Consider the following 11596-nt stretch of genomic DNA (forward strand, 5'->3'; position numbering starts at 1 on the left):
TCAGTGGGTCAGTGTGCATCTTGTAGAAGAAGAAACAATAAACCTCATTCATCTGTTTTCAGCCGAGACAACACTGCACGTGAAAACCAACCAACAGTCACTCTGAGGCAGCGACTCAGCAACACACACACAATCAATCCTCATCAGACACAGTGTGGAGGCGAAGCAGCTTGTTTGTCTTCTAGTTCATTTTGCAGCCAAAGACACACACACAGAGACACACACACACACACACACACACACACACACACACACACACACACACACATATATTTACAGATGACACCCTAAATGACTCCTGTGTAGCTGCCAAGCGTGGGTGACACGAGCAAAATGGCCATTAATCTTTATCTTCACAAGCTCGCTCTCCTTTCCCGCTCTTCATTTTTCTCTCAGCAGCACCTTCCTTCCTCTCTCCTCATCCCCCCCGCCCCAGCGACACCAACTTCTCCACGCTGTGTCATAAAATCAATGCATCCACATAGATCCTTGACACTTACTATTACACGAGAAGAGATGGAAATGGCATCGGAGTGATATTCACAACATAGAGGAGATGAAAAACAGAGTCAAATCTGCTTCTACAGCCTCTTACCGACTTGAAACTTCCACAAGCTAAGCAGCAATTTCATAAATCAGACTGTCGGTTTAAAGGTAACACTGTGTTCAGACGAGGTCAATTTATAATTCAATCAACACCTATATGTGATAGTTGGAACATATCCTTCCAGAGGCTTTAATATGCTGCTATAACTGCCTCCCTCTTCTGCAAAAGGCTTTCCACAAGAATGTTGAATCTGGCTGCAGAGATTTGTTCCCATTCAGCCCCACAAGACCGGTAGTGAGCCACTGATGTTGGGTGATAAAGCCTGCTGGCTCACAGTCAGCATTCAAAATCAATCCCAAAGCTGTTTGATGGTGTTGAGGTCGGGGCTTTGTTTAGTTCTTTGGTCTCTAAAATGTCAGAAAATTGTGAAAACTGTGGATTCCCCAAGGCCTAAGATGACGTCCTCAAATATCTTGTTTTGTCCACAACTCAAAGATATTCAGTTTACTGTCATAGAGGAGTAAAGAAACCAGAAAATATTCACATTTAAGAAAATCTTTTTCTTAAATTACTCACACCGATTAATCGAATATCGAAGTAGTTGGTGATTAATTTAATAGTTGATAACTAATCGATTAATCATTGCAGCTCTAGTTTGATGGTGTTGAGGTCGGGGCTCTAATCAAGTTCTTCCAACCAAACTTAGTAAACCATTGATTTAATATGGACCTGGGTTTCAGCTGGTGGCGCTAGATGAAAAGTCAGGGGATCACCAAAGTCACTAAAGTTTATCCTCTTGGCCACATGGAAGTTTTTACCAACTTTCATGGCCATCCATTCAATAATTGTTGAAACATGTAGCAAAAAAACTCAAAACAAATGTCAACCTGCTGGTAGCACTAGAGGAAAAGTTGGAGGATCATCTTCTGGAGGGCGAAAACTTGTGTTGTGAGGTCACAGTGACCTTTGACCACCAAATTCTAATCAGTTCATCCTTGAGTCCAGGTGGATGTTTGTGCCAAATTTGAGGAAATTCCCTACAGGCGTTCCGGACAGACAACCCGAAAACATAATGCCTCCGGCCAAGACTGTCGCCAGCGTGGAGGCATAAAAATACTATGCGTGGTCAATATGGCACTTTACCACCTAAATAAGCATGTAATTACCTTAAAGAACAGGCTTCAGCTGCCATGAGGTATACATTTTTGTTTACTTTTGCAGGTGTTGTTGTATTATTGAAGGCCGAGTCGGATAGTGCTTTACACATATATCTGCAGATACCTCACATCTTGTGTGAAATTGTCATAATTAGCATATGAATTTGTAAGAACTTGCTTTATGAGGTCACAGTAACCTTTGACCACTAAATTGTAATCAGTTCATCCTTGAGTCAAATGGTTGTTTGTGCCAAATGTAATGAAATCCCTTCAAGGTGTTCCTGAGATATCGCGTTCACAAGAATGGGACGGACGTGAGGTCACAGTGTTCTTTGACCACCAAAATACTATCAGTTCATCCTTGAGTCCAGGTGGACGCTTGTGCCAATTTTGAAGAAATTCCCTCCAGGTGTTCTTAAGATATTGTATTCACGAGAATGACAGACTGACAACCCGAAAACATAATGCTTCTTGCCACGGCTTTTGCCGGTGCTGAGGCATAAAAACAAAAATGTCAACCTGCTGGTAGCACGACTAGATGGAAAGTCAGAGGATCACCAAAGTGAGCAGGACCATCCTCTGGGACCACAAATGTCTGTACAAAATGTCACTGACATAGCCACCTTTTCTCAGACCCCTAGCATGGCTAAAAATGCCCATCACAATTTATAAGTCCAGCTTTTTTTCAACCAACAGTCGAAAACTCTCAGATATCCAATTTACTGTCACATCAGAAAAAGAAAAGCTGGAAAAGCTGCAGATCCTCTTAAACAACAAAGTAGCTGTTGATCGACAACTAATCATTTCAGCTCGACATATTTTTGAACACACTGTGTTAGTGTGAGCACATGCATGATGCACACATAAACTCAAACTCACAGCTACTTTTTGTTGCAGTACAGAGAGGCAGAGAGGAAACCAGGTGAGCAGGCAGCTGACAAGGAGGAACCGTCTCTGAAACCTCGTCCTGCCTGCTTCTAATGAGCTCCAACACATCTGGTCCACTGAGACACTTCTCTTTCCTCTGGAGGAGCTGACAATATGGCATCACGATCTCTGAATGTGACAGCTTCTAAATATATTTAAAGATGCATTTCCTTCAAAATAAATATGTTCAAAGCGCTGTGACTTCATATTCAACTAAGACAGTAAAACTCACCAAAAACAGTCAACAATGAGTATCTACTGTACGCGTGAATGTGCCAGCAAATTAATAAGCAGTTTTCCAGCAGAATCTATCTATTATTCATCCAGATGTTCCTTATTTAGATTATTATCTCTCACTTTAAATTCTCTGGGGGGGAGAAGATGTTATTAAGTCCATATCTCCAGTCCAACAGAGCCAGAGGACTGACGTACTTCAAACAGGAGGTGTCCTAATATTTGCCTCGCGCAAAAACATGAAAAGAATAATTCATCTGACGTCTGGCCTTTTAGGCTTCCTCTGTCCCCAACATCACTCCCTAATGCCCCATGGATGATTCATTACAGGATGGATGCTGATTAATTTTACATGGGAACCGTTTAAACTGCAGCGTGCAGATTGTACGCTGATTTATATTAACAGGACAAAATGTGTTTTGACAGTGTTAGAGACCAGGCTGACGGGCTCTTTACAGATGAAGGATAAAACCATTACTGATATACAGTAGAGGTTTGAGCTTATAACCCAACAGAGTGTATATTCAGTCTGCTTCCTAAGTTATATTTTCATGCAATTATGAGCATTTGGAAACTTTGTTTGGTGCATTCAAGGAAGCTCGGACTGCTGAAATCCAAGCACTAATTACTATTAAGCACCGATCTGTATTCACAAACTCCGCTGGCAAAGTTTCAAACAAAGGATAAACTAGAATTACCGCCTCGTGGTTGTATGCTTCCGCCAACTAGTCCAAAATGTCATCACTTGATCATTTCAACCTGTTAGACATTTGTGTGAAATTGTCATAATTAGCATATGAATTCTTGAGTTACGGCCAAAACTGTGTTTCGTCAGGTCAGAGTGACCTTTGATTTGATCTAATCAGTTCATTCTTGATGCCAAGTTTGTGCCAAATTTAAAGAAATTTGCTCCAGGCGTTCCTGAGATATCGGGAGAATGGGACGGACGTGAGGTCACAATGACCTTTGACCTCCAAAATCGAATCATCCCTGGAGTCCAAGTGAACGTTGCTGCCAAATTTGAAGAAATTTCCTCCAGGTGCTCCTGAGATATTGCGTTCACGAGAATGGACGTACAGATGGATGGGTAATAATATTAATAATAACTTTATTTATATAGCACCTTTCAAAACAAGGTTACAAAGTGCTTTACAATAAAAGCACGATAAAAGTAATTAACACCCAGAATTTAAGATCTAAACAACATAAAATCATATCAATACAAAATAAAATCATAAAAATAGTTACAACAATGCACCATCAGTTAAGAAAAAGCCATAATATGAAAGTGAGTCTTAAGAAGAGATTTAAAGGGGGATACTGAGTTTGCCTGCCTGAGATCCTCAGGTAGGGACAACCCAAAAACATAATGCCTCCCGTCACGTTGACAATGCAGTCTTAACATCTTTCAACTTTACTGTTTTGATTCAGTCTCACCTCTCTCTCTTGTCAGCGTGGTTTCCAGATGCAGAAGGCCGCTGTTTTTAATGAAAAACCTTCTATACACTATCTTCCCCGGTACCAAACGGCAGGCAGACAAAAGTTAGCGCTGAGCTGGTAAAACTTGCGGAACATTTAGCAGCTAAAGATTATTTCCCTCAGGACGGCACAACCCCATCGCTCATAGTGAGAAGAAGCAGATGGAGAAAATGGGTTTTCAAGACCTTTTAAAAGATGGTTGTTGGGCAACCATCCTTCAAGTCTGAGACGTCAGAGTGGTTTGGAACCCAACGAGGTAATTACTAGAAAATTAATTACCCTGCTGTGATTATTTAACTTTGACAAAAATGTGTATATAACAGCTACATGATCGATTCTCTCACACAACTTTTGAGTGTCTGCAAGTTAGTTTCTACACAGTAGTGTCATTAATACTGCATTTATACTTTACATTTTAAGACATATTCTTATTCATATTCTTGCATTTATATTTAACACACTTAATAGATCCCACTTCTCAGCATTTTGTATTTACTTACTTACATTGTGGTTATATATTGTATGTGTTTGATGAACATATTTGTATATATTTCTTTTTATTCTTCTTTTTATTTATATTTCCCTATATATATTGTAGCATTATGTACAGAATTTACATGTTACATACTCCTTTATTTCTATTTTCTTACATTTCTTTATGCTTTTTTTAAAAAAACTTTAAACTTTCATACATTCATGAAATACATACATGAAATGTGACCTCTGACACCTTTGACATTAGGAGCAGTGAGCTGCTGTAAAGCGCCCAGGGAGCAACTTGGGGTTCAGTGTCTCGCTCAAGGACACTACGACATGCAGACAGCAGGAGCCGGGGATCAAACCGGCAACCTTATGGTTAAACACGCACGTATGTAAACAGTTTAAGCAATTCATTGATACGAACGATTCATCATTTATATCATTTTTCAAGCAAAATAACCAAACACTGGCTGGTATGGACTTCTCAAATGTGAAGATTTTATGTTTTTCTTTGTCTTATATATGATAGTAAACTAAATATTTGGGGGTTTTGAACTATTGGCTAGGTAAAAAAAAAAGTAATTTAAAGCAGCAGTGGGTAGAAATGGAGCAAATATGATTAAAAAAATATATTTTTATAGAACGGTCACTATATCCTGACAGTAGTGCATGAGACAGGTAATCTGAAAAAAATTATGACCCTCTGTGTCCTCCGGTGCTCCTAACGGCAAACAACCAATCAGAGATACTGTAATGAATCTCCAAGACATTCACAAATGCAATGAAGAAAGACTTACATTTCTACACTGCTGTTTGTTTGTGTGGCTGGTTTACACCAACATGTAGCTGACAGGCTGTTACAGTGGAGGGGGGTTAACTGTAATTTATCATCTGGCCTCCTGGCACTCAGCAGCACAGCGGAGGGGAGGCGACTGTGTGCGTCACCTGTGACGCGAGGAAAACAGGGAGTACGAGCAGCGTTTGACGGGAGCTCTGAGCCGGAGAGGAGACAACCACTCAGAGACCTTAACTGGCTGCCCCGAGGCCGGAGAGAGAGAGACGGCAGTGAGAGAGAGAGAACAGGAAAAGTGACATAAAAACAAGTCTGTCTCAGTGGAAAATTTCATGCAATCAAGATTTAAAAAAAGGGAACTTTCTCTCTCTGTCTATCCTTCGCTTCCCAGGCTCTGCTGGGTTATAAATGGAAGCCACGATGAATGCACAGCAGCCAGCAAATCAGGACCAGAGACCCATTTAGACCGCTCTCTTTCTCTCTCTGTCTGCCTCAGGCCTCACGCACATAAAACTCTCCTTCCTTCAGTGTCTCAGTCATCACTAGTGGCTGTTGAGAAGAGACTTGAACTACAATGGGAGCAGAGAGATTTCTAAAAGCTTTGGATATGCACCCTCCTCCTCCTCCTCAACCACTGGCTATAATCCATTAATCTTTGACCTTCTACTTCTTTGCTTTGTCTACGTGGAGCCTTCGGGCGTGTACATAAGGCTCGCTCTCTCCACGCAGACGTACACTGCTAACCATAACAGATAAATCTAAAGTAGCATTAGCATGGCAGAACACTGCCAGAGGTGTCAATTGGATTTATGAACCGCCACAGCTGAGTGATGTAAACTATCAGCTGTGGTTTCTGATGGACGACTCAAAAAGACCATCGCTGAGTCATCCCAGAGACGCTCTACATGCACTTTCATTAAACTACACACGCTGTTTCATTTCCAAAACGTTTGAGAGGCAGCGATGATAAATCAATAGTTTCCTGACAGTGAGGCCGGGAGGATCAACAGACAGCAGAGAGAGAGAATGAATGAATGAATGCTGCTGCTGTTGCAGAACTGGACAGACAGGCTGAGACGAGCTGAACGACACAGGGAGCAACGCTGAGACATATCCAGTCAATCAGGCTGCACGGGACCGATGGGGGAAGGGAGAGGTCTCGCCACGGAGACATTTACATTTCTCAGAGGCTGACAGGACGAGGAGAGTCAGGAGAGAGGAGAGATTTTATTCTCCTCGTCTCACTCCACGTATCATTAACTCAACAGTTTTGAAATGTTATCTTGAATCTTATTTGATACACTATGTTGTCGGAGTAGTGAATAGAGTATCAGACTAGGGCTGCACCATTAGGGCCAATATTGAGATAACGATTATTCATAGATTTTTAATATTTTCATTGCACTTTCACATTTATATAAACAGAGCACTGCTTTCCCTTCCACATTGTGCCACATTCCTACTAATGTACACATCTTTGCATCAAAATACAACTTAAAAAAAGGTTCTTCTTCAGCTGAATTCAGTGCATTTTCATTTTACAAAATCAGTAATATACAGTATACACTCTTCTACTCTGGACTGCAGCCGCAACTAAAGTTTTTAACAGGCTGCCGCTGCTGCTGCAGGGTGCCTGTGAAAAACGTCTGTTGTGGCACCCCAAAAGTGAAGCCAAAACATCTCCATTACTCCCCCGGTGGCTGGCTGTTAGTTTAGGAAGCTCTTGATTTGATATGCAGCAGAGTTTTCTATGAGCGGAGCATTTTAAACGTCACAATTGCAGTCAATCACGTTCATTTAATTGTGGGGAGCCAAAATCTTGATTGCGATTAATATTCCATTAATTGTGCAGCCCTATATCAGATCATAAAGAAGAGGATAACAAGCTACAAAGTACATCAGAGAGGGCTCTTTATGTTGAATTTAAACAGGAATAAGTGCATATCATACACCAAAATCCCCAAACACAGGTAGATATAAAGGCTTGGATAGGAATTTAGACCGTCTGTAATGTCAAATTGTGTTGCACTTTACTCCTGCTGGGTGATATAATTGTCATGTCATTTATGTATATGTTGCTTGAGCTCAACACCATGTATGAATCCAAATCTGCACCGGAAGGGGCAGTGCACATTAGATGCATATAAAGGTTTGTCGTTTACAGCAGCTGACACCACAGCATGTACGTGTAACTGTAAACACTTATTTAGCATGTATGCAAACAGGTTAGAGTTGAAATGATTAATAATCGATTAATCATTTATGTAGTTTTTCAAGCAAAAATAGCCAAACATGGCTGTTTTCCACTTCTCAAATGTGAAGATATGATGCTTTTCTTTGTCTTCTATATGATAATAAACTAAATATTGTCGGGGTTTGAACTGTTGGTAGGTAAAACAAACAATGTAAAGATGTCACCTAGGGCTCTGGGAACTTGTAATGGGCATTCTCACAAATTTCTGACACAAAATGATTCATCGATTGATCAAAAAAGGAATCAGCACAATAACTAAAATAATCATAAGTTGCAGCTCTGAAACAGTTTGATTTTAATCTTCAATCAAAAGGAATTCATTCAAAAGCGATAAAATATTCAGGGTGTGTTAACTGGTGCCAGAGAACAAGGCTGAAATCAACAGAGTGCTGCCAAACAGCAGCATGTCGCCTTAAATACAGGAGCATCTCTGAGAGGCTCTTCATCAACTGGAGCTGCTGCACCCTCATCATCAACACAGGAGGGGGTGGGGAGGGCTCAGCTGGGATAAAATGGTGAATCACAGGAACGGCTAAAACAAGCACGACTGAGGGAGTACTGAACCAATAAGTAAATCAATTGATTTGTTAAAATGTAGAACTGCAACGATTAATCGGTTTCTTTACTCCTCTATGACAGTAAACTGAATATCTTTGAGTTATGGACAAAACAAGACATTTGAGGACGTCATCTTGGGCTTTGGGAAACACTGATCGATTTTTTTCACCATTTTCTGACATTTTATAGATCAAACAACTAATCGATTAATCGAGAAAATAATCGACAGATTAATCGATAATGAAAATAATCTTTAATTGCAGCACTGTTAAAATGTTTTCACCAAACCTTTTTGCAGCTTCGGTGCAAAGATCTTTTTATTCCCCTGTTTCATATCAATATATAAATAAATAACTGTGTGTGTTTTTTTGGCTGTTGATCAAACTAATAAAATATTTTGAATAAATATTAAATAATAATATTAAATATCTTTACTTATGGTAGGTATAGATCAAAACAATTTTTACATTTTACCGACTACTTGACTACAACCCATTATTCCAGATGTAATCAATAGATTGATAAACACTTAAAATAATTAGTTACAGTCGTAGAATAAAGCATTGATATGATAGTGACAGAACATGTCGGAGACAAATAATCTCAGATCCATTTAGTAGCTGTTCAGGGACTTTTCGATCATATTACATGAGCTTCATCAGCAGATGGATTTTTGCCCTTAAAGTGTTTAAAGTGCTCAGAAAAAAATAGAAACTTGAACATCTGAAATTCCATGACAACATGGGCGAAATGAATCTGCTATGTTTGATATGATAAACCAGAAAAGCTCAACATTAACGGTGTTTCTGGTGTTGCTGTACCTGAGACACTGTCTGTGTGAATGTCTCCAGCGTGTCTCAGGAGACAGTGTCCCTCTCCACTGCCGCATGCATCAATCCACTCTAACAGCATTATGTAAAGTGCACTAGAGGTGATCTTTAGATTAGATGGATAAAATCCCGCCAGTGCAGCAGGTAAGATCTGATCATGTTTGTCTTGTTCTTGGGCAATGAGCGCTCAAGGCCATTTCTGTGTTGCGACAGCTTAAAGGGTCAAGGGGTCAGTGTGCTTTGAGGGCAAATACTAGGAGTTATTGTGAAATGTAATAAATCTGTTGTTTTACCGGTTCAAAGTTTATCTTTAGAAACATCTATTGCAGCTCTCACATTCTTTCTCTGTGCAGATCCACCAACTAAACATGTCATTTAAGAGAGAAATGCCTTGTTTGTGCAACAAAACTGAGACAAAACCAAATAAAAAGAATATAAAGTATTGCTTTCATTGTCTAGATGGATAAAATCCCGTCAGTGCAGCAGGTAAGATCTGATCATGTTTGTCTTGTTCTTGGGCAATGAGTGCTCAAGGCCATTTCTCTGTTACGACAGTTTAAAGGGTCACGGGGTCAGCGTGCTTTGAGGGCAAATATTAGGAAATGTCAAATAAATGTAATAAATCTGCTGTTTTACCGGCTCAACGTTTATCTTTAGAAACATCTATTGCAGCTCTCACATACTTTCTTTGTGCAGACACAACAACAACTAAACCAGTCCTTTAAGAGAGAAACTGTTTGTGCAACAAAACCGAGACAAAACAAAATAAAAAATATATATAAATTATTAAAATATATATATTGCTTTCAAACAACAACACAGTCCTGAGAAAATATCTGTGATATCCCCATAATATGTCTACAAATCCTAACATGTCTGAGCAGAACACCTTGTAATAATAAGCTGTTGACATTACGTGGCTCTCTCCTCTGAGGGTGTGACTGACTACGTCAAGTTTTAGAATCAGAATCGGGTTTTTTGCCAGTTGTAAGAGGTCACTAGGAATTTGCGTTGGTTTTGTTGGTGCAAGTTAAACAGTATAATAACAGAATAGATAAAAACGTTAGAATAAAATAAGAATAATAAAAAAATGCTCGTGTATCATCTTTCCAGTATAGTTATTAAGTGTTGCACCTTCGCAGAGCTGCACCAGAAACAATCTTACACAAACTGAAATTTATAAAACTCTAACTTCATTGTAAAGAGTAACATTTCATCCAACTCTTGACTTTTACGCGTCATAAACGCTCAAACTCACCGGCCAGGATTGCCTTCCCAGGATGAGTTAACTTCGCTTTCCCCGCTGGCGCCGCTGCAGCCGCTGCCAGACACCTCGGTCTGGGGAAAGGGCTCATAAATGTGCTTCTATCCTGCATGATTACTGGAAAACGCACAAAAAGCTGCCTTTTAATAACAACGTTTATCTTCAAGTAGGCTAAGTATAGCGTGCAATTTGTTTTCAAGTAGTAGAGCGAAGCTGCGCGCAACACATGAACACATGGACAGCTGCTGTCTGGTGCGCTCCTCTCCTCCTCTTCCTCCTCCTCTTTGGATGCAGGTGATCTCTGATGCGTCCGGGCGGATCTCTGTGTTGACAGTGGGCGGATACTGAGATACTGTCGAGGAAGTTCTATATCCAATATCTGTTATTTGTAACCATGGTGACGCCTAGTGGTGACCAGCCAATAGAGGGCGTCCCTGAGTCACACACAAAAAACACTACTACTACTACTACTACTAATAATAATAATAATAATAATAATAATAATAATAATAATAATAAAATATATACAATTTGTCAATATTTGTGTTTTAAATATGGAAATGCACCCATTAATATGTGTAATTTGATTGTAATGTGATTATATTTTGTATTAAAGGGACTGTTTGTACCTTTCAGAAATGCTTATTAACAGCGACACCTGTGGCCGTTAAGTCAATGAAAGTCTGCGTCGGGCTCGTGCTTGTGCTCGCTCTAAATAGACATGAACGAGCATCGCTCAAAACAGTGAGGCGGCACACGTCAGCTAAAAGCACAATATCACTCTATATTTCAGCTGCTTGGCAGCAATGTTAGCTGACCAGACAAAAGTCTCTCCATGAATTACTGCTGATCCTAGTGTTGGCTTAAAGGCTGAAGCAGGAAAAGCGGGTCGGTGCCGGGGCTGAAGCAGGAAGAGAAACGTTGTCGCCTCCCGACTGCGCCCGCAGGGAGACACCGGCACCCGGTAACGGTAACGTTTCTCTCTGCGGAGCCCCGTCACTTCACAAGACACGGGAAACCTCTGTTGGTCTGCAGCAGTTACTTCTGCACAAACGTCCACCGTACATTCACTA

At 40.3% G+C, this 11596-nt stretch overlaps 1 protein-coding gene across 1 annotated transcript in view; it reads right to left on the bottom strand.

Annotated features, from left to right (window-relative positions):
• The window catches only part of LOC141769839 (tricarboxylate transport protein B, mitochondrial), a 30501-nt gene extending 19664 nt beyond the window's left edge, over window positions 1-10837 (bottom strand). The window contains exon 1 of the mRNA XM_074639286.1: window positions 10518-10837. Coding sequence (XP_074495387.1) covers window positions 10518-10635 — 118 coding nt within the window. The 5' untranslated portion in view covers window positions 10636-10837. The remainder of the gene's footprint in view (window positions 1-10517) is intronic.
• Between the last annotated feature and the right edge of the window lie 759 nt (window positions 10838-11596).

This window comes from Sebastes fasciatus, chromosome 6 (genome assembly GCF_043250625.1).
Source record: "Sebastes fasciatus isolate fSebFas1 chromosome 6, fSebFas1.pri, whole genome shotgun sequence".
Classification (NCBI taxonomy): domain Eukaryota; kingdom Metazoa; phylum Chordata; class Actinopteri; order Perciformes; family Sebastidae; genus Sebastes; species Sebastes fasciatus.